At 38.8% G+C, this 26,849-nt stretch overlaps 1 protein-coding gene across 2 annotated transcripts in view; it reads left to right on the forward strand.

Annotated features, from left to right (window-relative positions):
- LOC149089457 (tyrosine-protein kinase Src42A-like) overlaps nt 1-26,849 on the forward strand; it is a 76,876-nt gene that overhangs the window by 40,889 nt on the left and 9,138 nt on the right. For both annotated transcript variants that reach the window (XM_089238704.1, XM_089238709.1), the window contains exons 2-5: nt 20,421-20,542; nt 22,940-23,103; nt 24,471-24,639; nt 24,739-24,897. In XM_089238704.1, coding sequence (XP_089094830.1) covers nt 20,421-20,542; nt 22,940-23,103; nt 24,471-24,639; nt 24,739-24,897 — 614 coding nt within the window. The remainder of the gene's footprint in view (nt 1-20,420; nt 20,543-22,939; nt 23,104-24,470; nt 24,640-24,738; nt 24,898-26,849) is intronic.

Below are 26,849 nucleotides of genomic sequence, written 5' to 3' on the forward strand. Positions count from 1 at the left end.
TCCAGCACAATTAAATGTATCTATTGTTAAACGTCGCCTGTAAAACTTTCACCAGGAGTGACGTAATGGTTCATCACTCATTTCGGCGAACCACGATGCGCTAAATTTCTACAATGTAGCTAGAAATGTAGGGTTGTTTATATAAGCAACCCGGACAAAGATCACTTGAAGGAACCGCGGAACATTTAAAGATCCCTAAAGTGGTTCTATAGAGAACTTATCAATAGATGGTTCAGGTGCCCACAAACTGGCAAAAGGTTTTCTCGTTTTTGGCACATTCAGTAAAGATGATATTAAGAATATTCTCTCCTCCATATTTTTATAAAGGGTGGTTGATGACGTAAGCATCGTTCAACCCCCCTCCTCCCCACCGTCATCAAAAGTCGGCAAACCCGAAACCCCTTCTTCCCCCCCCCACCCCCATCGATGCTGACTTAATACTTGAATGACCCCTAAACATAGAAAATCAACTAGAAAATGTGTACAGTTTAGTCGGTTTCCTGTGGCCACGAATTCTCTTTCAATGTGAATCTGGATCTCATAAATTTCTAGTGTTGGAGGAAATGAAACCCGTTTATTCACTTGAGAGGAAAAGATATGTTATATATTTCAAGGTTCCAGACACAGTATCGAGTCATTCGAATTAAAAAAACTGGTGGAAAAAAAACGATTTTTCTAAACACAACTTAATCGATAGTAACTTATTTAATTGGTGCACTTGCGTTTTTCCCGTTGTACTATTGCCGTTGGTTGCCAAGCACGTAATTCCGGAATATACGTGTCTTTCCAATAAAACTCGACGTCTGATCGATGTATGGTAATGAATGAGGTGAAGGATGACAACCAGAAAGTAAATAGTTTGCCATTTTGTTGATGACTATAAATCTGGTCTTTTTCGAAAGGATTCACATTTCAGTGTTCGAGAATGACGCATTTGACCAATTGACTCTTTGTGATAATGATGAAGTCTTGCATAAGTACGTGTTTTGATGGTTTTTCTTGCCCAACATGCCATCGATGTTGCATTCATTAATGACCCCTTCAATGCATAGATAATGATAAATTTGTGAGTTTTGACCACGGAAAGAGTCGAAGAAATTTTTTGGTCGGGAAAAGTCACGGAAAGTTTTTCGTTTTGGTCAGGGAAAGTCACGAAAATTTCAGAGCTTTGGTTAGGTAGAGTCAAAATTTCTTTTGAGTTTTGGTCTAGGAAAGTTAAATCAGTGTAATGGTCATTCCATTATCAAGTTTTGCTGGGAATTCTGTTTTGTGATATATACTAATATCTTAGATCCGATTATGCACGACGCCGTTGACAAAATTTGGGGGATGTCACCAAATCTTGGTCTCCCCCCCCCCCCCTTTCCCCGCAGGATATTAGACACATTGCATCTGCCTGCAAAACCCATCAAAATCGGGCCCATTATTGTAATTTTTCGTTCATGTTCTTACTCATCGGAAAGATTCCTTGATTATCCATGATAATCGTTTTCCTTAATGATTATTACAATAATCTTACAGGATGTTCCTCAAAGTTATGAATTAGATTGTTAAATAAGCTGTCGTAATGCATTTTTGTGGTTCGTTGAATCCATAATGCGTCGCATAAATTAAAAGATATCGTAACATGTCATTAGAAGTAAAAACAAGATGGAATTAATGAGTTATTTTCTAACGGACCGTTAAAAGGTAGCGGATACGTATCCTTGTCGGTTTTCGGAATGAAATCCCTGGATCGGATCCATTACCTGGTGGGATTTTCGCAATTTTAAATGCTGTTTTCTCACGGTAAATGGTTTCGCATCTGTTTTTTGTGTCTGTTCCGTGAGGTCACGGGTTTCAGATTCGTTTTCTTTTTTTCCCCCCTGTTGGATGAAATTACTGAGCTTCTCAGGATATAATGAAGCTTGAGGAAATCAGCTTTCTAAAGACGAATGAGCTTAATATAAGCTGAAAGCGAGTTTTCAATGTAATTGAAGAATTTTCAGCAATATATTTTTTCTTGAAACGCGCGCGTTTGTGATTTCGTACACGCGCAATTTTGTGTGTGTTCCTTGTGGAAGATCGAGTAGCCTCAAGAGGCGGCTGCACAAATTTTTCCGTCCTTCTCCCATTCTAGCCAAATTTTCTTGATCATTTCTCAAATCCCCCCCCCACCCCTCCTGGATACTGCAAATCATAGGCGTTCGCAGAATTTTCTTGGGGGGGGGGGATCCTACGTTTTTTCCTGCAAAATAATACTATAATCTTGGCTCAAAGCGGGGGGGGGGGTTACAACCCCGAAATCCCCCTTTGCGTACGCTAATGATGTAAATACACCTCTGTCAGGCCAGTCATCCCTTTGCTCATTCCCATGCTTGCACACAAAACGCGTTTTATCCGCATTTATGCTGTTTTATTCCAACCTTTTTTTTCGTTGTTCTGAATCCAAAAATACCTCAGCCAATATTGAACTTAGAAACGGGGAATTTTTTTTTTTTGTTTGGGCTCGGGAGAGACAGGGCAACAACTTTCTAATTGGGTTTTTGAAGACGGTATCCGTATGAAAATTTGATTTTTTTATTTCAATAACTATGCAACCCCTTGCAACATGAATGACATATCTGAGGTGTACACAGCTGGATACTTCTTCTAATTGGAAGAATGATTCTAGGATCAAAATTTCGCCATTAATTTACGGTGCGTGCTGTTAGCTATGTACCCCATGTATACACATAGTGAATAGCAAACAAGGGGTATGGCATCTTACTGGCGAACCGTTGATGTTAGAGGTATACTTCTAATAGGGAAAGTTTCCAAATAACGTGTAGTACTCAGATAAGTCATTCATGTTTCAATGGGTTGTATAGTTATTGAAATAAAAAAAAAACCAACTTTTTACACAATCCCCGTATGCCCCAAAACCCAGCTGGGAAGATGTTGTCCTGTCTCTCCTGATGCCAAAAAACAAATTCCATTTTTCTAAGTGCAATATTCACTGAGATAGTCGAAAAACGGAGTTGAGGAAAAAACAGCGTTAAATGCGGGCAAAACGGTTTTCCCCGCATTTAGAGCTATTTTTTCCCAACTTTCTTCCGAAATTATTTCCGCCGCACCTGGCCCCCCACGACAGGTAAGGTCGGCCCTGGCAAAAAACAAGAAGCGGAACCGATCGCTCTCATCACACTCATAACGGATTTAGAAAACTAACTTGAACTTGATTCATATCCCCCCCCCCCCTGAGACTCTCTCCCCATCCGCTTACTCAGCTGATTACTTATTTATTTAATTCCGTGTACTCACCTGCGTTTCCCTACGAAAAGCAGCTAAGTTTTTACCCGAGCATTCTTATCCAAGCAGAGACGTATGTCTGCAAGCAATCAGAGCGCGGATAAAAGAATCAACGATAAGATAACATTGCATCAACTTCTTTTCTCGATTTATCCAAGGTCGATTTTCTTAATCGTTCCACAAAACAGTTTCCTGTCCCTGAGAATTTATTATCATCAGTTCGGTTCCGTTTCGGAATTAACCGTAAGACTTCTTTCTGTTTTAGCAATTAATTGACACGTTTTCTTTAGATGTTAATTGGCCGCCATGAATGGCGCACCCGTTTTTTTTTTCTTCTTTCAATTTTTATTAATACACTGTATACTGATCTTAAGCCGACCTTCGGCGAGTATTATAATAGGTTCATTCAAAAGTGTGCGTTTCGTGTAGATATCCGTCTACTTCGCGTGTCTTGGTTCGTAATTCAAGGTGTTGTTTTCGAACTGATTGATTTACCGTATTTTCGTTTTATGAATAAATTTTTTTTTTTTTTCTGATGTTCGTAACTGGTTAATTTCTCCCGTCAAGGTTCGTACAATAACTGTTGTTTGCTTTGGTCACAATTACGGTTTTGATTTTGAGATAATAACCGTTGACGGTATCTAGAGGGTATAGCATTGTTTATTACGAGAACAGGGCCGCAGCGGTTTGAGGAGGGGGGGCGAATTTAGGGTAATAGAAGTGAAAAAAATACGCATCTATCAAAAACGTACAATTACAGTATGTTTTTATTTTTTTAGTAGCCATTTGGGTTACAACTGATTTGGTTTTGGAATTCTCATCAATTTAAAATGGTGTAATTATTTCTCTCATTAATTCTGAATTTGCATCAAGTCTGGAATTATTTCTCTCATCAATTCTGGAATTATTTCTCTCATCAATTCTGGAATTATTTCTCTCATCAATTCTGGAATTATTTCTCTCATCAATTCTGGAATTATTTCTCTCATCAATTCTGGAATTATTTCTCTCATCAATTCTGGAATTATTTCTCTCATTAATTCTGAATTTGCATAAGTTCTGGAATTATTTCTCTCATTAATTCTGAATTTGCATAAGTTCTGGAATTATTTCTCTCATTAATTCTGAATTTGCATAAGTTCTGGAATTATTTCTCTCATTAATTCTGAATTTGCATACGTTCTGGAATTATTTCTCTCATTAATTCTGAATTTGCATACGTTCTGGAATTATTTCTCTCATTAATTCTGAATTTGCATACGTTCTGGAATTATTTCTTTCATCAATTTTCATCAGATCATTTCTTTCATGAATTCTGGAAATATTTCTTTCAATTGTCATCAGATCTGGAATTATTTCTCTCCTCAATTCTGGAATCATTTCTTTCATCAATTTCCATCAGATCTGGAATTATTTCTCTCATAAATTCTGAATTCGCATCCATTCTAGAATTATATGTGTTTGTACAACAAACATTGTTGTTTACATTTAAGCAACAATATGGATGGTACTGAGGATGATGCAATTGAAGATGAGAGGGACTCTGATGATAATGAGCTTGTTGATATTATAGCCGATTGTGATGTGTATCAAATGAGTGATGAGGTATGATGAACAAAAAAAAAAAATATCCTTGATGAAAACTTTTTTCCAAATTCTAATTTTTAATCCAAAAATATCGGGGCTCCTTATACACGTTAAAATACGGTATATAAACTTTGAAACAATACAATATAAGTATGTGAGATGAATATTAATTAGTGGAATCGCTAGCTCTATTTATATTTATAGTCATGACTATATCATGAGGGAAGCTATAAGCTATGCAAATTATTTTCATCCGAAATTTAGTTAAAAATTAAGAATTTAAGTTTCGCCGAAAAAAACGGGACAGGACAAATTTGGAAAACGGGAAGATCCCGCGAAATATATGTCACATGGTTATTTTAATTACGCGTAAAATTGTCAGTAACTAACTTTTTCTCAAGTGAATGTCTAAAAAAGGAATTGCGTTAAACAAATATCAAGAAATAAGCGAAAATTGTCTTTTTTTCCTATAAGATTCCATGTTTTGCATGATTGGCCGTGTCTTAATTGATCGTGTCTATTTTCGTTTCGAGACGATTCTGGAGGCCCCGCTGAGAAAATTAGTCGTACGTATATCGTGATGTCTCGCCATTATATCCAGGTTGTCCGAAATCGTGGTTTGACACTCCTCTTTACATGTGTATATGTATTTATATTACTATAATTGTGCGTTGCGAGGAGCTTATTCCATTATACACGCACTCTCTCTCACACACATACCATGAAAGTAATTCCACGCATTCGTGGTTAGAAGAGAGGGAAAAGAAAAGTCTTTTTTTCATTATTACATACCATATGTGTTTTTACACCTTTGTGTTTACATGAGGATATTCAGCTTCAAGACGACGAATAATAAGAAAAAAACTGTCCGTGCAAGGAACCGAGCTAATGGAAAATGTTAGCAATGCTTTGGTAATTCGTTTCGAGAATTAAGCTTCGGTTTAGGGTCATGGAGGAGTATCGGGCTATGCCTTGGCCTATTTTCATGGCTATGAAACAATTCCGTTCGTGATTACCTCGATTAACTGGATGGCGCATTACAGCGGGGGTCTTTAACCTTCCCGGTACACATTAAAAAAATTTCAGTGAAGTACTGAATGAGTAAATGAAGTACGTACTAAGCCTGGTAGTACTCGAGCTACCTAATTACAGTACACTGCACTATTTAGGAGATGGCGTCCAGATTTTTTTTACAACGACTTCGTGGGGTATTTCTTGAAACTTTTGACTCCGCGTGGCTTGCTTTCCATAACAATAATTTACTCTTGCCGGTCTTACCGTAGCCATCATATACCAGCAGTTCTCTAGTCTGATTGTCATTTTACTTCTTCATTTATCTCAGTCATTATTCCCCCCACACCGACTCCCTTTTGCCTTAGTTCATTCTTAGATAATCATTTAATAGTGTCCGCTTGTGAAACTTATCCATCAGTCACCTGCGGCTCCCTTGACTCACTCAGATGTCATTTGCGAGTGGCTTTAGCCAGCCATCATTTACTCCCTTAATTTACTGAGTCATCATTTACCCCTCCGCCTTTCTTAGACATCGTTTACTGTCTCACCTTACTTACCTAAGACATCATTTACTCCCTTGCCTTACGCCCATCATTTATTCACTGAATGTACTCAGCCATCATTTATTCACTGAATTTACTTTTTAGACATCATTCACTCCCTTTTTACCTTATCCATCTATAATCCTTATCTATTTTTACCCCTAAGCCATCGTTTATTCCCCATACCTAACCATGATTTACTCCCTTTCCTTTCTTAGCTATCATTAATTCTCATTTCTTATCTTACTTACTTAGCCCTCATTTACTCCATTACATATCCTAACCATCATTTTCACTCCCTCTAACATTATTAACAAGACAACAACGAATAAGGCAAGTATACGAAAAATACAAAAACTCCTAATGCAATTCGACACACACACACAGTGGGTGTCGTGTTCAGGGGGAAATAATTTAACCACTAATCACGCCGACCGAGGCTCCCACTTGGGTTGGATACCAAATCTTAACTCTTGGTTGCTAAGCGGGAAAAAAGTACGTCTGTTCACTTCAAACGTCGTGGTCAGAACTCAGAATGAACCTGAGAGCCTGCGTGTTAGACTAACGCTGCGCCTTGATTTGACGCTTGTGAAATGGAGCTACCCGATTGGTCTATTCAATTTTCCTCAGAATTCTCGCTCGTAATGAATCTAAGCCATTGCATTGCAATCGGTGGTGTGGATTTATTGCCGTTTACTAATTTATTTTTGAAGGCCTGAATATATGTGCTTTCATAGAAATCTAAATAAGCTGTGGACTCTCTCTTAACTTTAAATCTATGTCCCTCTTGCCAACAGTGAGCGGCGACGGTCGATTTTTCACATTCCCGATTCCTTAACACGGCGAGCATGATCATTTATCTTGCTTTTATGGGTCTCCTTGTCTGTCCTATATAGCCAAGAGGGCAATCACCACGTGGAATGTAATAAATGCCTCATTATTTTGTAGTTTAGCATCTTTAGGGGCGTTTGAAACCTACGTTTTTAGTAGGCACATTTATGGTTGTTAGGTTGAGCTTTTTGAGAATCGGTTTGATCTTTAGTGAGATCTAATAATCTCACTGAAGATCAAACCGACATATCAAACTGGTGGCAAATTTGAGGAATGGGCGGTCAAGGAATTTGGACTAGAATAAGAGAAAAGGGCGGTAAAATTTGTATGAAGCCCACGGGCGGCAAAAACCATAAATCCACCTCTGAATGTACGTGGCTATTAATTCCGTTCACGAATCGGAGAATAACTCAATCCATTTAAAAAAGGTAGCAGATTATTTTGTATCGTGCACCAGCAATTCATTTCGGGAATCGCACGTCGCGCCATCTATTCTCTCGTATAATGTCTCATTTTTTCCCCCCATCGTTAACCTATTCTAGAGCGTATTAACTTCTATAATTTCTTCGAGTCTTTTTTACACTCGAATTCTATTTTGAATTCCCCTTCGCAAAAGAGGAACAGAAATGACAATGGTGATTGTTCTTTAAAAAAGGTAAAAAATGGCATGGGGGTTTTTTTTATTTTGCCTTCCTCCGTTTTCATTTATTTTCTTCCATAAGACCAAGACGTCGTATGTGACATAATAACTAGATCATCCGCGTGAGGCTCTATCACGACACAGTTCCGTTCTTTTGTAACGGAAGTGTTTTATTACAGTATTTAAAAAACGGGGGGGGGGATGATTGTATAAAGGGAGAGAGAGAGAGTGAAAGTCGTTTAGAGATTGCGTGGGTACGACATGAATCACGACTTTGATACAGGCAACGTCTATCAAGATGTAATGTAAAAAGAAAATCCTCACGAATTCTTTCAATATATGGACCGCTGGATTCCCAGTAGCGTGGAAGTTTGTCGTTTTTGGGTTGGAGATGCTCACTACAACACGATACTCGATGTAACGATAGATATCGATAATCGGATATAGACAACGATATATTTTCAAATCTTGTGTTTGGAATTGCCTATACAGGGTGATTCAGAAAAGGTGGAAGAAACTTTGAGAGGTGATAGTACACGCCAATACGAATAATTGCCATCAAAGGATGCATGGTCTCTAACACAGTGTTTCCCAAAGTGGGCAATATCGCCCCCTGGTAGGCGGTGGAATGGTCCAGGGGGGCGATAGAAGCTACGGATTTAGCATAGGATCCTGTGGGTTTACTTGAGTCGGGAGACGATGAGAGGGAAAAAATTCTTTAGAAGGGGGCGATGGAATGAAAAGTTTGGGAAACTATGGTCCAACACAGTTTCCCAAACTTCCTGTTCCATCACTCCCTTCATGAATTTTTTTTTTTTCTCATCGCCCCTCAAACTCAAGTGACTCCATAGGACCCTATGTTAAATCCGTAGCTTCTATCGCACCCCCCCAGACCATTCCATCGCCTACGAGGGGGCGATATTGCTCACTTTGTGAAGCGCTGTTCTAACGTGAAACGGCCGCTCCACAAACATTAAAACGGCATTCCTGTTGAAACTTATCGGGAGAAAAAAGGAGGACCTTGCATGCAAATGTAACCTGGGGAAGAAAAAGAAACCGTATGAAAATCTGCGTCACAGTGAATAAAAGGCTCGGACGCCAACGTACGGGATAATGGCGCACTTTAGTAATAATGAGAAAGCAGACTCTCATTTCATTTACGGAGATTCAAACGGAAGTACCATTGAAGCAGCACAATTTATAGTTAATTGTTACGGAAGGTCATCTTAAGACAGTAGTACATTCACAGATCACTTAAGTGACCTGCAGCACATCTACAAATCACTCAATTGGCTATCGACAAAATTCTAGATCACTTAAACGTCCCTCGGCAAATTTATCATCTAAGCGTCCCGTAGCTCATTCACTGATCACTCAAGGGATCTACCACAGCACATCTACGGATCACTAAAGTGGCCCACGACAAAATTCCAGATCACTTTAGCGATCCGCGAAACGTTTTCAAACCAATGAAGTGTCCCGCACTCTTCTAAAGGTTGAGCACCCTTGCCATGGGGGGGGGGCTGTTTGTTTTGATGATAAACATAGGCAGTGCTCGTGACAGATTGAAGACCCCCCCCCCCCTGCTCTAGGCCGTGATAAGTATTTTAGTGCGAACCGCACCTTTTTTCAAGTCAATTGGTTGATTTGCTGTTACTAATTTTTTAAACGTGTCCAGGACTTTTCGTTCACCCTGTATGTTAAATAAGTAAAAAAACTTTACTATATCAATGAATAGGCTGACCATATTTCCTCGAGAGAAATACGGGACATTAAGATTCCAAATACGGGGAAATACGGGACACCGCCAATTATCGCCAAAAATGACGCCAAAATCAAACAAAGTTGCCAAATGTTGTTGAAATTGCAGAAAAATCAAAATGGTGGGAAATGAACCATTACTGCAAATTGAAGTGGATTAAAATGAATTCCACGAAGAAAAACGTTCACCAAGACGAATGTGGGAGATTAATATTCTTATTTATAGTTGTAATTATCATAAAATAATTTATGAGTTGAAAAATAATGTCAATCTTTGACTTCAATAAAGAGTAAATATTCATGTAGGCTTCGTGTAAAATACGGGAAAAAACGGGACACTTTTGCCAAAAAGTCGGGACGACCAAAAAAACAGAAAATACCGGGACTGTCCCGGGAAATAAGGGACGTATGGTCACCCTATCAATGAATGAATGCAGTTGTACATAAAATTTAATATATGGAGGTACATTTTCACACTTGATCGAAATCTAAATAAAAAGTTGAAATTCAATCAATGCGTGTTGTGATATGCTCTTACCCAACTCTAAAGAAGTTCGATTTACCATTTTCTATTTATTTCTACGGTTTGTTATCCCTTAAGGCCGGGATTACACTATAAAAGTTTGATAAAATATCTTTTACAAAACTTAATAGGCTTATTGGTGTTTTTTTTTTTTTTTTTTACATTCGTCCAAGTGTAACGGATGCGCCTATTTGTTGCATTTCTGAAGTCTTTGAAAAAGAACTTTTCTAAGGCCGGTATTACACTATAAAAGTTTGATAAAATCCCTTTTATAAAACTTTAAAAATCCAACCAATAAAGCTCACAGGTTACATTCGATCAAATGCAACCAATAAATCTTATTGGTAGAATTTTTCAAATTTTATGAAATAACTGTTAGAAAAATTTCATAGTGTAATACCGGCCTAAAACGTTTACGGTGTAATCCCGGCCTAAGTACACTCAAGATTTCCAAAAACTCAGAATTCCGTGCAATTTTTTTAAAATTGTTGGCGCAATTGAAAATATAAACTCTTTTTCCTGCTATTTTTGCAGTTAAATCGGCACTTTTTAACATTGATTTCTATGTCGATTGTCCCAGATGATGATGATGGCGGTTTTTTTTTCTCGTAATCTTTTTTCAAAAATAGGCATTCAAAAAACCTCATTTTGCGCCAAACTGCAGCGCTTGGAGGTGGTTTTTTTTTTTGGATCGGATATAAGAAGATTCGCCACGGGTTCCATTTTTTTTCTTTTTACCCGAGTAAAGTGAACGTGATTTATGGGGAAACGATAAAGGATTGAGTTAATTGCCATTTTATATCTCGGGGACGATTGCGGTTCAGTGATTCTACTGCCGTTTAGTCTTGGTTCAAGCCGGAAAGACATCGACGCATGACATCACGTAGTGGCAGACATCGCATTTCGTTACACGGTGTTGGTGGTGATGATCAGATTTTTCGCAAAGCCTTTCAAAAAATGCCGAAAACGACACGATAGACGACTTACAGTTCTGCAGGGTCGCCTGCATTGCTTCTTTTTTTAAAATCCTCTTAATATTGGAATTTTTTTTTCTCTTCGGGCATCCAGAGGCGGCTTCATGGTTTTGACGCCAGAGTGAAATTTGCCGCCCTCCCGGACTTACCGCCCTGGGCAGTTGCTGCCTTTTGCTAGTTCCCCCTCCCTCCGTAACACGTGTGTCATCTGCAGGTTATTCTCCCAACTTCGAGGCACGAATGCAAGCCGATATTCCCGTTGAAAAGCCTCGCCGCAGAGAGCAACAGGCCCACAACGATACAATTATTCAATCATTACACTTCACTCATAATTAGAAACAGTGATGGGAGATGGCAGCACTACACATAACAAGCATTACACAGAACCAAATTTCGCGTGAGGTTCACAACACGTCCATGCACATTCCAACATGTACCCAGGGGCGTAGCCAGAAATTTCGTTCGGGGGGGACCAAAGTGACAGAACAATGGATTTGGCCATCTTTTTCCCTTTTTTCGGTCATTTTCTCACATTTCGGGGGGGGGGGCAGACCCCTAAGTCCCTCCCCCCCCCCCCGGCTACGCCCTTGCATGTACCGATTCATTAGAAGTTCCTCAGGACTTCCTGAGGGATATCCCTTGTATCCCTTGAGTTCCTCAAGGGATACGGACGAAAAAAGCCATGGGGGGGGGGGGGTTGAGACAACATCTACTAGAGAATCTAGTGGGTGTTGGTTGAGAGCACAAAAAAATTTTCCCGAGAAATTCTGAATTACCACCCTTCACAAAGAGCATTTAAAGTAACAGAAATCGGTTAATATAGCATATAATACGCATTTGAGGGAACCAATGGATGAATATTTAATAATAAAAGGAAACCGCATGTTTAAAACGGGGCGAATGTGTGACTTCCATCGCCATTTATTTTTCTTTAGACAAGGACGAAGAGTAGGCAGCAGGAATGGCTGGCATTTTATTTGCTTTTCAATCTTCATTATGTGCACGAGTGGCAGGTGGAATTTTCTACTGCGTTTCTTTGGCGTCGTGTCCGGAAATAGTGACCACACCTTTACGAAAAAAGCACTTTTCCGCAGATCGGCTGTCGAGATCAAACGCGAGTGCCTCTTAACCGTAACTTCTTTTGCACGATGAATTGCATACCTTTACCATGTAAATTGATTGAAACAAATTAATTATTCAGCTTGTTAAATTAAACTATTGCCTGCACTAGTTTATTTATCATTTCTCCCTCCCCCCCTTTAAAGTTTTTCCGGGTTTTTTTCATTCCCGGGAAAACGGGAATTTAGATGCTTCTATCCCGGGAATTTCCCGGCATTCAGCTATAGCAAACATTTGAGCAATTTGAAGGTATTTAATATCATAAAAATGTATATATATTTATCAATAGAACCCATTATATGCACTGAAAAAGTAGCAAAATATGCACTAACAACGCTGACAGAGGGAGAGAAATAAGCTTTAAAAAAACGCTAAAGTGTTCACTGAAAAATGCCGGGATATACAGTACTATGAAATCAAAAATATGTGCAAAAAATTAAAACAAATCCATCTAATATCACATGCCGTAGCATTTCACTAAAAATTAAATATGTAAAAGTATTAAATATTATAAAGTGTACACAAAAATGAAAATATGCATTTCCAAGTATCGAAAAATGGAAAAGTTCACAAAAATTGCGAAAATATGCATGGAAGAATACGCCTTAAAAAATCTTTAATGTGCCTAAAAGGGCATGTACACGTACACTGAAAAATATACAGTACGTGAAATGAATACAAAATATGCATTTAAAAATGCTGAAGTTCCCCTAAAAATGAAAAATATGCACAAAAATGAAATAAATATATATTAAAAGCACTGAAGTATGGCCTAACCTGAGAGAAAAGAAAAATATGCAAAAAAAAAAATAAAATATGAGCAAAAAAAATGAACACGCATTTAGAACAACAAAAATGAGCATTTAAAAATGCCTAAAAAAAATGTGCCCTAAAATGAATAATATTTAATAGTGAAATATTTTCTTGAAAAAAAAAATTAAAGAAATAGAAAGTGCAATGCGATTAATAGAAAGAAATGCTAAAAATAAGCGCATTTATTCTAAAATTTTGGTGGTTTTTATGCACTAAATATAAAAAGTGCTAAAATATGCGATTGCATGTAATCTCTAGTTATCAGTTCATTAATTTATATCAAATAATTATTTGTTTATTAATTTATTAAAAAAATTAAATAACTGTACATTGATTAGTGTAGAAATAATTCATTTTGTTCTCACCAGAGGTTCGACTCCAGTATAGGTCAATGTGTTTGGGAAGGGGAGAGGGGAATGTGTATATTATTTAGTTACAGGTGTGATCAGAGGCGGATTTATGGTTTTGCCGCCTGTGGGATACACAAATTCCCTTGGTGCTATGACCCTCTTGGCCCCCACTCCTGTAAATACGCCTCTGTCTCTTGGTCAGTAACATACTAGGTCACTCATTTGATCATTCACATGCGTGCACTCTGTTTTGGTCACTCATTTGATCATTCGCATGCGTGCACTCTGCTTTGGTCACTCACATGCTTCCACACTCCCTAGGTCACTCGATCTTTCGATCGCTCACTGCCTTGTCCCTTTTCTCTCTAGATCACTCTTTTGGTCACTTCCATGTTCACATACTCTTTTGGCCATTCACATGCTTACTCATTATTTAGGTCGCTCTTTTGCTAACTGACATACTCGCACATTCTTTAGGTCACTCTTTTGGTTCCACACTCTGACTTGATCCTTCACTTTCTAGGTCACTCATCATTCACATGTTTGCACATGCTCTAGGTCACTATTTTGGTCATTCACATGTGTGCACGAAATTTGCCTCTCTTAAGCCATTCACATGTGTGCACGAAATTTGCCTCTCTTAAGCCATTCACATGTGTGCACGAAATTTGCCTCTCTCAAGCCATTCACATGTGTGCACGAAATTTGCCTCTCTTAAGCCATTCACATGCTTGCACATGCTCTAGGTCACTCTTTTGCTCACTGGCGTGCTTGCACACTCTTCTGTTCTCTCACATGCTTGCAAACTCTAGGCAGTGCCGCCTTAAGGCATGGGACCCACCCGGGCACCTCAAGAGAAAAGGGGGGCCTCACAAAAATGAGATCTGGTTGAAATTTTCAATAATTTGCCTATTAGGGCCACAGAAAAATTACTTTGCCCGGGGGTTCATGATGCTCTCAAGACTGCCCTGACTCTAGGTCAATCGTTTGATCACTCACTGATCTGATTCCTCACTAGGCAGAGGTGAATTTATGGTTTTGCCGCCTTTCTCTCATTCTACTATATTTCCCGGGCTAATGTCCTTTAAGCCCCCTCCCTGTAAATACGCCACTGAGTATGATCAATCAATTATTAAAATTGAGCTATCGTACTATAATATTCTTAATTATTAGATGAATTATCTCAACGAAAACGATTCTACAATATTGTTGGAAATAGTGTAATTTTACATATATATAAAAAAAATTCCTTTAGAAAAATATGCTTAAGGGAAGGAAAAAATGATTCGCGAAGGAACTTTTTACACCTTGATTATGGTGTGATGGATTCCTGATGGTGCCGAAATGGAGAGAATCCACGTGCTCCACATTCCTTCCATCGACAGTATAATTCTTTCTGTCTCGCTCGGTAATTGTCTTTTCTATTTTGCTGCTGGAAAATCTTTACCGTTTTGTTGAAAAGGATGATATAAAAGAAAATGGGGTTTTTTTTTTTTTCTTTTGATGTGTTTTTTGGATGCTTCATCGCCATCGGTAACGGGATCTGCGCTTGGCCGATCAAGGAGATAAGATTATCTACTGAGAAATGTGCCGCGCGAGACAATACATCTCATACGTATGAGATGTACCGTATTCCATTCCAATGGGGAGAAAAAATGCGATACGCCGTTTCTCCATGGGCTCTCTGGAATGAAAACTCATTAATTGTGCGGTGTTTGTTATTGATGTTTCGATTCTTATCCCCGCGTATATGCGTTTCTTTAATCCTCTCAATTCTTGTCTCCGTCTCTTCCCAATGTGTTTCTAGTATTTAATTAATGCAATATGTTTTTTCTTATTTTAATATTCCGTCGTTTGAAGAAGTTGCTTTTCTTATTTGTTGCTATTACGATTTTTTCCCCCCTGTTAACTTCTCTTAATGACTTTTACTATTTCAATCCTTTTTTTAATATGCTAAATAGCGGGCCAAAAAGCGCATCAGGCTTTTTATTTGGCCCACCAATAAAGAGCGAGAATGTTCACTTGTGATGTATGACCCTTTTATACAGTTGAACGGAGGCGCATTTATGGTTTTTCAGCGTGTGTGTGTGGGCCACGCGAATTTCGCCGCCCTTCTCCTGTTACAGTCTAATTTTCTTTGCTACTCTTTATTCCTCGAATTCGCCACCCTGTGTTATAATCAGCTTGCACCCCCACCCCCCCCCCCAACTCCTGCAAGTACGCTGTGCCTCAAAAGTTGCTCTTTTAGTCATTCACATGTTCGCACACTGTTTTAGCCACGCACATGATTGCACACTGTTTTAGCCATGCACATGCTTGCACACTGTGTTGTACACTCAAATACTTGCACACTGTGTTGTACACTCAAATACTTGCACACTGTGTTGTACACTCAAATACTTGCACACGCTCTAAGGTCACTTACTGACCTGGTCTCTCGCTCTGTAGGTCACTCGTTTGGTTATTCCCATTCTTGCTCTAGCTGTAAGTCACTCTTTTGCTCACTCATATTCTCGCAAACTGTTTCGGTCTCTCGCTTGCTTGCACAATGTTTTGGTCACTTACATACGCTCTAAGTCACTTACTGACCTGTTCCCTCTCCCTGTAGGTCACACGTTTGGTCATTCACATGTTTGCTCAAACTCTGTAGGTCACTTGATTGGTCATTCGCTTGCTCACGCTTTTGCACACTCACGTGCTTGCGAACTCTCTAGGTCACTCTTTTGCTTACTCAACCTTGGTAGTCCCTTGCTGTCTGGGCAAAGAAAGATTTTGAGGTTCATACAAATTTCCCGCCCTCTCGAATTCTACTAATTTTCTCTCTTGGCCATTCATTCCTCAAATTTGTCGCCTCTCTGAACTTGCCGCCCTGGGCTATAGCCTGTCACTGCAGTTGCACTTCCTCCTAACGGACACTATTATGATTCCCGGTCTCGTGGAATAGGGCTTCAATGTATTTTACTCTTCGTTAGCTGACACTCGCTAAACGGACAGTAAAATCAGGCAGACGAATTTTTTTTCTCCTGAACTCTAATTTATTAATTTTGGTCATAAAGCAAGAGTATATCATATTCAACTAAGATTATGGTTTATGATTAAGTTCGTGTTCATGGGTGCAGATGGGGGGGGGGGCCCTTGCCCAGCATCAAAGGTGAAGTCAACTGATCTAATGCATATATTTATAGATGAATTGACATCATCGCACCCCCCCCCCCCAGAATTCCAAGTCAATCTTCGCCTATGTTCGTGTTGGAATGATGATGAATCATCAATTAATTACTTAATTAACTGAACATAACAATATGGTCCAGGATGGTGAATTCGAATGGTAATGTGTTGGTTTTGTTTGTTGATAAAATGTGAAGAAAGCCAACACTACAAGACTTATAATGTTGTTGCGAATGTGCTTTTATCTTCTTCATACTTATTTTAATTTGATTTATATTGCAAATGTGTGAAGTGCACGTATCATGTACGAGCGAAAATAATTAATTGGTTTAATGAAGAGAAGAAAGTTATAAATTTTTGTCCACGTATTTGTCAAACTTTCCAACTTTATTTGGGAATTATGCATAAACACCAGTAAAAGTGGTGAAATGTAATGAAATTTAATCAAACTTTCTTTATCGAGATGATTGGTGATTATCTCTCATCGGCTTATATTATATAGTAATATAAGCTGGATGGTAATTATGCGTAACCACCGATGTATCATTTATTTCGAAGCCAAACGTCGTTTAAATTTGAGTCGCATAAATGAGGTTCCGCTGTATATCTTACCCCCTATTAGCGGGCACTCTCTGTTAGCGGACAAAATTTTCGGTCCCGTGGGTGTCCGTTATCGAGAGGATCTACTGTAGTGACCATATAGTCGGCGATATAGCGAGGCCTGAGACGAATTTTTGTTATGAGTCCCTCTCAGTGCCGTCTTAACGCATGGGCCCACCCGGGCACGGTCCGGGGCCTCAAGAAAACCTGGGCCCTCCAAAATGACGATTGTCCGTTATAATGAGTACGGCTTATAACGAGAATCTCGCTGCGGTAGAACCTCTCGATAACGGACACCCATGGGGGACCGAAAATTTTGTCCGCTAATGGGGAAGTACGATATTCAGTGGAACCTCGTTTATACGACTTTCACATTTATACGACGTTTGGTTTCGGTCACGATTGGTCGCTACTGTACATTTTAATGTTAAAATGTATATGTTGTGTGTAAAAGGGATAATCCCCAGTGATTATACAGGCCTATATTATATGCATAATCATCAATCGTCTCGATATATAAAGAAAGTTTGATTAAATTTCACTACATTCACCACTTTCACCGGCAATTATGCATAATTACCAAATAAAGTTGGAAAGGTTGATAAATATGGACTAATTTATAACCTTTCTTTTCTTCATTAAACCAATTAATTATTTTCCACCCTTATATAATATGTGCACTACACATATTTCGCAATAAAAATTAAATTCATATAAGTGTGTACAAGATAAAACATTCCTAAAACAACATTATCAGTCTTGCATCTAATGTTGGCTTTCTTCACACGTATCAAGAAACAAAACCGACATTACCATTGGAATTCACTATCCTGGACCGTATTCATGTTGAGTTAATTAAGTAATTAATTATCATATTTACCAACACGAGCTTGGGAATTTGGGATTAAACATAAACTTTATTGTATATATGATAAATCTCAATATGCAGTGCCGTCTTAAGGCATGGGCCCACACGGGCACGGCCCGGGGGCCTCAAGTGAAGAGGGGCCTCACAAAAATGAGATCTGGTTGAAATTTTCGAGAATTTGTTTGGTAGGGCCCCCCGAAAAATCAATTGGCCCGGGGGCCCATGATACTCTTAAGACGGCCCTATTTATATGACCAAAGAATTGTAAATTAGTCTGGAAAAAAAATTAGTGCGCCTGATTTTACTGTCCGCTAACGAAGAGTGAAATACATTAAAGCCCTAATCCACGGGACCGGGGATCAGAAGGGTGTCCGTTAGGGGAGGTTCTCCAGTGTACTTGATTGATTTTTCTGGTAGTACTGTGAATTTTAATGCTAAAGACTCATTGTCCGAGTTTTCCCCGTGATTACGTATGAAGACTGGTTCTAATTTCGGACGCATTAAGAAAACAATGATAATCTTCCGAGCGATATATAGTCCTTTGAAAATGGATTTATAATTTTGCTTTTGTTTGTTTAACGTTGGTTCGTTGAAGTGGGTTGCTCGCATGGATGAGTTTTTTGTTTTTATTTGTACATCTTCATTATTTGTGTTTTTCGACGTGCTCCCTGCGCGTGTTTGTGTGTGCGCCCTTTCTTCTATGCTCTATCCAAGATGGCCTGTCCCTTCCGGATACAACAGCAACACACTGGTTTCTCTCAAGAACAATGACTCGTGCGCATTATTATATGTACCAGGGCTCATTATTCCGACGTGTCCATTTCTTTGTCCCGTTATTTATAGCACTGGTTGATGGAGGAAGAATCTGCTCTAATCTGGTCGAGGCTCCCGCCGACTTGGTCAAAGCTATTGTCAGCTCTGGATCTTTGAACAGGAAAAGCACTGAAGGAGAGAACTACCGTTTGTGAATCTCTAATTCCATGACATAATGAACTGACAAAACAATCACACCTTGCAGGCAGTTAAGTTGGGTCAGGGAGAGAATCCAGCCCCAGGTATCTCCAACAGAAGAACCCGAATGTGTTATGTTTAATTTTAGTCAGGGACTCTCAAAGCCGCTTGAAAAATAAGCTAATGCAGCTAAGATTAATGCAGCTTTGGGGACTCTCGAGACTTGGCTGGGGGCATTTAGCGGCCCTCTACTACTACATATCTGTATACCGTTAGCTAGAGCTGGACAAATTCCAGGCGCGAAGTCATGGCTACTAAGAAATTGGTATTGGCGCCAAAAATTTTCTTTGTGTAGTTACTAAATTGCATTCTGAGGGAGCACAAAATGTTTGAAAATTATAGTAACATATCTGCCACATCATGGCCCCCATATTCTGCAGTAAAGCCCCTAGGCTGGGGTTTTTCACTGGCCCTTCGGATGAATTTGTAGTGAGAATAACAAAAAAGGTTGAAAATCGTTCCAGGCCGCAGATAGAACTGGAGCCCTTTCAGTCCCCTCTTCCTGTGGCCTCAAAAAGTCAAAAGAAGCATTATTTTGGACGTTTTTCTTCAGATAAAAATTTTTTCGCTCCTAAAAAATTGTCTTGGGTCTTGGTGTTTAGATTTCTTTTGCGATTTTTTCAGCCCTGTCGTTAGCAACTGACTAGAGGGCTATTTACAAGGGTGGTTATGCGGGCTATAGCCCAGAGCATGGTCCACGCATCCTGCAGGTGGCCCATACTGAGATCTTTGACAGATCCCCTCTATAGTGAATTTATATTGTTGGAAAAAAATGTATAAAAATCGTCCCAGGCCGATTGGTGGATTTGATCCGCCATTTGGTACATGCCGGATCACGTGTACACACATGCTATGAACACGTGTACATGTTGTGAACTTAACACCAAGTTTGTTTTTGTGTAATTCTTGTTATAGTGCTGATATCTGCCATCAATTTTTCCAACTATAAGTGAGGTGTAATGGTTGAATAATTGTAGTGTGTTGTAGGCCTGTTGCTCTCTGTGGCGAGAATTTTTAATGGGAAAAAAATGTGAAGTACATAATGTGAAACAAAACTGCTTGTAAAAAATAGATGTTAGTAAGTATGCAGGACTGTCTTGATGTATGGGCTAAACCTTGCTTAGCATAGGCAGCCTCATGGTAATCAGATTTGGTACTGTGATTTTCCAGAGTAAGTATGCAAATTGGTATTCGGGTATGTCCAGCTAGGGTAGGGAGGGCCCCCAGAACATTGCTTTTCCCAGGGGTCCATGTTGTTACTAAGACGCAACTGTGTATGGTACATAAGTTGTATATCTAACAAAAGGGAAAATAATATAAAATTAATTGGTGTGCTTTTTTTTTTGTAGATGGTATTTCGGAAGAATCAAAAGAATCGAAGCAGAGAAGAAACTGTTACTTCCCGAAAATGAACACGGTGCTTTTCTCATACGGGACAGTGAGAGTAGACGGAACGATTACTCCTTATCTGGTTTGTATGAAATTCATGTCAAATATTCTCTATTTTCGTGTATAAACAATGAGCTGAATTTATTACAGAAAAAGCATGGTTAATTCGAATTTTGGATGATTTGAGCTTTTATGAACACCCCTTGAGTTCTTGAGTTTTCTATCTAGTTTAATGTCAAAATTTCTTGTTTAATTCAAATTTTTTTTGTATAATTTGAAGTTGGAGGGGAAAAATCATGATTTTTGTATATGAATAAATTTAGTTTCGAAAAAACCCCAAAAGAGAATCCAGACTTAGCTTTTCTCGATCAATTTGTTTTAAACAACAAATTTTTAAAGACTAAGAAAAGTTTGAAAATTCTGTTTTTTTTCACTGTTTCTTTGTTAATACCATTGCTCATTTTAACATTTTTCAGCTGGAGTTCATCAAGAATGTGTACCACTTGATACAGATTATGCTTTTCAATCTATAGATCAGGGTGTAGCATTCAAAATCTGAATCTTTTATCATCATTAAGAGTATGGAAAGTATTGAAAATATCAGACTCTGTAATATGTTAGTGAAAGTATATTTCCTTGATAGCATACAAATAATAAGCAAAGTTTGGGGAAACAGTTTCGTAACTGATGATCATGAACCGTTGCTGCAAATCAGGCTTTGACAATGATCAAGAAATCCTACAGTGATGCTGATTCCAGAACAGTGGCAGCTAAGGTCAATTATTCTAATTAAATATTAAAATTTGGGAACAGTTTTGTAACTGATGGTAAAATAATAAACGATAAGCATTATCCTATGCGAATGGTGATTAGGTTGCAGTTTGTAGTAACTTTACAGATGCAGAATAGATTAATTAGATAATTCGAACTTTTTTCCAATGATTTTGAACTTCAAATTAACCAAGTTCGACTGAATTAGAATATTGGTTACTAGTACCTACTTATGCTTTTTAATAGAGTTTGTTGGGGGTGGCGATTCCGAAAAAATTAAAGTATGGGATATGTTTTTATTGATCAGCTGTTAAATGGGTAGGGGGGAAAGAAAACATAGATGGCAGCCTTATTTTTTAAATATTTTTGTTCCTAGTTGTGGGCCAAAGACTCGGAGAAGCTCAAACCGAACATTGAGAATTGTTGACAATATAATTGGGCAAAAATTATTGAAGGCATTTCCAATTCTTAAATTATTTTTTCCATTGATTAAGAATTTTTGTCTGTTGTGGAACTATTTCCTGCATCAATTCTGAATTTTCCCAGTGCACTGGGATTATTTCTTTTAATCATTTTTCTAACTTTTCATTTATCAATTACCTAAATTTCCATTAGTTTTTGTTTCTTTCATTAATTGTGAAATTATCTTCAGTGCTGAACTTTCATCATTGAATTGATGAAAGTTCACTAATGTTTGCATAAATTTACATTTAATCATTGTTGTCCTTGTGCAGATATCATCATATAATAATATATGCATTTTCGGATGCTAATTCCTCTCTCACATAAAATATGTGAAATGGGGGGGGGGCAAAAGTGGCCTTAAACTTTTATAGGGCCTCACAATTGTCAAGATACCCCTGGTCCCATGTCTGATAAGGACAGTTTAGTACAGGCAGTAGGGCCTGTTCCTCAAGGCGTAGGGAGGAAAGAACTTGGTGGGTCTGGTTCCCCCCGAAATGTGAGAAAATGACTGAAAAAAAGGGGAAAAGATGGTCAAATCTATTGTTCAACCACTTTGGTCCCCTCCGAATGAAATTTCTGGCTAAGGGCCTGCTGTTCCTTGCTCAAAATGTGTAAAGTAATCTTAAGTTCAGGCCTTGGACAAATATGAATTTTTGGTACCTCTTATATATAATGTTCTTTGAAGCAGTGACATGTGCAGGGGGGGGGGGGGGTGGGAGCGTGTGAGCTCATGTTTGAAATACAAAGGGGCAGTCAGTTTCTGAGCCCTAAAAAATTGTGGGCCCTGAACATGTGCTTCATTTGCCCATGCACGAAACAGGCCTTTGGCATCTGGGAAGGGGTGAGGCTATGAGGTACTATGAGACAACTTGAGCTAAGCGAATTTCGGCAGCGATCTGTTCAAAGCATGTAAATATGTGAATGAAAAAAACACACTGATGAATTTCTTTATGTTGCAAACCTTATTTGAATTTTAGTTTTCCCATTAACGATGCAAAGAACGCATGATATATAGTTTTAGGATGAAGATCATTAGGACTTCACAAAAAATTGTAAAAGTTGTTATAAATGATATTCAGAACCTCATTCCATCAAACATCTTCTCTGAAAAGTAAAACACAGTAGCGAGTCAATTCCTCCAAACAAAGAGACATCCTGTATTATTCAATGTCTAAGAAACACTACAAGTAATTCACTTACACGAGTTACTTTATTACTGATTTCTTTCTTCTTTTTCCTTTAGTGAGAGACGGTGATACTGTGAAACACTATAGAATCCGCCAATTAGACGAAGGTGGTTTCTTCATTGCCAGGAGGACAGCATTCCGGACATTACAGGAGTTGGTCGAGCATTACAGCAAGGATGCCGATGGACTTTGTGTTAACTTACGGAAACCATGCATACAAGTATGCATAACATACTAATAGTGCATGATGTATATTGTGCACTATCTTCACTGTTTTTTGGGGTCCCCCCCCCCCAATATTGAGTAAAATAACTAACCTACAGAAATGAGATAGTTGGCAAACTTACTCTTGTTCAAGGAAACAGTTATTTTCCGGATATTACGCTGAGGTGAGCTCGGAAAGAAAAGTCATCACGTCTCCGCCGGGACTCGAACCCAGGCCCTCTTGCATACCGGGCAAGCATGCTACCATCTACACCACTGGAGACACATGAATCTGCCTTCCTAATTTCACGCACTGTGTCGTGAGGCGCTGAAGTAGAGGCATTAGTAGCCTCTCTTAACTTCAGGAAATGGCCCCGGGTTCAGTGACATTTATTCTGAACTTGTGATTGCTAAACACAGATCCATCTTAATAGAATCATAGGCCCCGGGAAAAGTAATATTATTTTAGCGCCACCCCCCCCCCCGTCCACAGCTAGAAATACCTGCCTACAGATTTACATACATGCTCTAGAAAATTTCAACTAGATATCATTCAACAGCTAGCTGATGCGATAATTAATTCAGGAAAGAAAGAAAATTTGACTGCCCTTGGAAGAGGAATCAAACCCACATCCTCTCAATTGCTGGGTGAGTGCACTTGACTACAAAGTCAATGAATCTCAATCTTTCTTTAGAACTTGTGTACACTGCTCGTGATGTCGACTTATCCTGGGATAAGTCCATTTGGTGGTAGTGTCAGCAATTGTAAGCTTTGGCCTGAGTTAGGTCTGACTGTACATGTACAGTCCCATTCAGTGCACACGAGCTCTACGAAAATGTTGAGATTCATTTCCTTTGTAGTCTAGTGGCCTAGGCAGTGCCGTCTTAACGCATAGGCCGACCCGGCAACTCGAGAGAAGAGGGGCCTCACAAAAATGAGATTTGGTTGAAATTTTCTGTAATTTACCTGGTAGGTCCTCAGAAAAACCATTTGGCCCGGGGGCCCATGGTGTTCTTAAGACTGCCCTGGGCCTAGGGCGCTCACCCAACAAGTGAAAGAATGTGGGTTTGGTTCCCCACAAGGTCAGTTGAATTTTCTTTCTTTCCTGAATTCACATCAGCCAGCTGTTGAAAACCTTTTGTATAAAATGCTATTACATTCAGGCTGATGTTATCATTGTTCATTTGATATTATGTCATCCCATATCTCTTTTTTCACAATATTTTTCTTTTGACATTGGTAATTTCATTCGGTGGAAGAAAAAAAATGAGGACCAACTATCTCAACGAGAAGATATATGTTTAAAAAATGCTTTAAATTGATTTAAATCTTTTGCTGTATAACTTATCTCACCCCACTGTTTAAAATTTTCATTGACACAGATCGAAAAACCAACAACTGGTGGTTTATCACATAACACAAGAGACCACTGGGAGATCGACCGCAGTTCCCTGAATTTTGTTCGCAAACTTGGACAGGGGCAGTTCGGTGAAGTCTGGGAAGGACTTTGGAATAACACAACACCTGTAGCTATTAAAACATTGAAAACAGGTAAATTTGATGTGAAATAGCCTTTAAGAAAATCTTATCATTATTGTTATTTTACGTTTGTTGATTTTCAGTGCAATAACATTTACCTTGTATTCGTAGGGACGATGGATCCAAAGGATTTCCTTGCTGAAGCTCAGATTATGAAGAAGTTACGACACCCAAAATTGGTTCAGCTTTATGCTGTGTGCACCCTCGAGGAACCAATCTATATTATTACAGAGCTTATGAAGAATGGTAGTCTATTGGAATACCTTCAAGGTTCGTTCAAGAGATATTCAATTAAAAGTGGTATCTAGAAACTCACACTTAATATTAACAATTAGATACACAATATTACTGTAGCAACTTTTTTCATGTTAAGCATTACTAACCATTCGAATGGAGAGAATATGCTTACTCTTCAAGGCGATCAGTAGATCAAACTAATGGCAATCTCGGCAGGAAAGGTCTGTACTGTAAAGAAAAGGAACTGTAGGGGTCCCTAGTGAGAAAAGCGCTGAACTCTGTTGTTGATTAGACTGAATGTGTTATTACAGCCCGTGGTAGTTTCCCTTCCCATCTTTTTTTTTCTTTTTTTATGATGAGCATTCGCAAAAATTTGTGTAAGGTATTCAATATTGTTCAATTGTTCATTGATCTGGACACTGACTGACATTTGACAGACGATCTCGTCCATGTCACATCTTTGCGCAGCAATCAAACTAGGCCACTGGAGGTCATCGCCCCTCCCAAGAGCCAAATAATATTGAGAAAATTTGTCTATCCCATAAAATTCGGGATGATCCGATGCATGTACACAATTAGTCACTTCTCTGCACATCGCCCTGTATCCACTCCATTCACCAATGAAAATGTCTGTCTTCACTGCATTCAAAGCTGAAGATGTCTACCTCAGCTTCATTCATTGCTGAAGATATCTGCTTTCACTAAAGAGCGGATCCAGAAGAGGGGGTGGGACAATTGGAAGGAATACCCTCCCAAGAGCCGAATGACATGGGAAAATTTTTTTCCTGTAAAATACCAGACGATTAAACAAACTTACGTAATTTGCCCCTCCTGTTACGTCGTCGTCAATCCGCGTCTGTGTTCCCCTTTTGTTTTCCAAAATGCTTTCTATCTGCAGGTCTACTGAGAACATGTAGCCCATTGCATCTGAAAGCCAGCATTTGTCTGTATGTTTTCGAGAGAGAGAGAGCAGTGTTTCCCCAACCCATACTCGGTGTGCAATTTCCAGGAGCTCAGCCTCAGAAAAAGGTTAAATGCCAGCTGATTTGTCATTTAAAAAAGTCTCTACAAAGTGCAATCAAGCCTATTTAAAAAATTATCAGGTAACACAACAAACAATTCCTGAATTCAGAAGACAAGTGGTAGCACTTCAAGAACACATTACAGGCATTTCTCAGAAGAAAAAAATAACTTCATATTAACTACACCATACATACATGATACATCCTGATATGCATCAGTTTGTTAGAAATTCCACAAAGGAATATTTACGAAGTGCATGTGCAGTTTAGTATTAGTAGCTTCTGGAAAATATAGAATAAATCAGTAAATTTAGTTGATTAAAAAATAAATAAAAAGGGCTAAAGGGACTTCCACCATAGAAATTAATTCTAATGAGGGCTCTGCAAGGCAAAAAAGTTGGGAAGCCCGCTGTAGTAAAGACCAACGCTGACTTACTGTGTTCTGCTGTGGGAAATGCAGTTTTACAAATGGAAAACACATTGCTGTTAATTTAAAGGGACATATTGAGCATCTGTAGAATGATTTGTGAAGTGGCAGTGCCACTGATTGGGTAATTTCCCAGCCCAGCCACTTAACGTGGTCACATCAGGACTCTCAGGGTTTCTGATAAGAATAGCCAAGTGATAACTTTATCCAGGAAAATTTTCGCTTGCACGTATAGTAACCATACATCCTGTTTGATCAAATGGGACATATGGTAAGTGCATAGGTGGGGATCGATTTGAAAGGCTGGGGCATGATGATGTAAATTCATATATATATGCATATACATTACAACAGTCGACTCCACCTTTGTTGCTACCTCCCCCTTCCCAGCATCTCCGCCCATGGGTAAGTGGGCAAAATGGGACAACTCTGATTTTCTTTCTCATTCTTGGTTGCAAATTGTCGTAAAAAAATTCCTACTCTAGTATTACTTGCAAATTCTAATCATGAAAAGTAATAGATTTCTGAAAATTCGC

Source organism: Pholcus phalangioides, unplaced genomic scaffold, assembly GCF_987345545.1.
Source record: "Pholcus phalangioides strain wild (caught in Gottingen) unplaced genomic scaffold, Ppha-v1.0 ptg000002l_1, whole genome shotgun sequence".
NCBI classification, from domain to species: Eukaryota; Metazoa; Arthropoda; class Arachnida; order Araneae; family Pholcidae; genus Pholcus; species Pholcus phalangioides.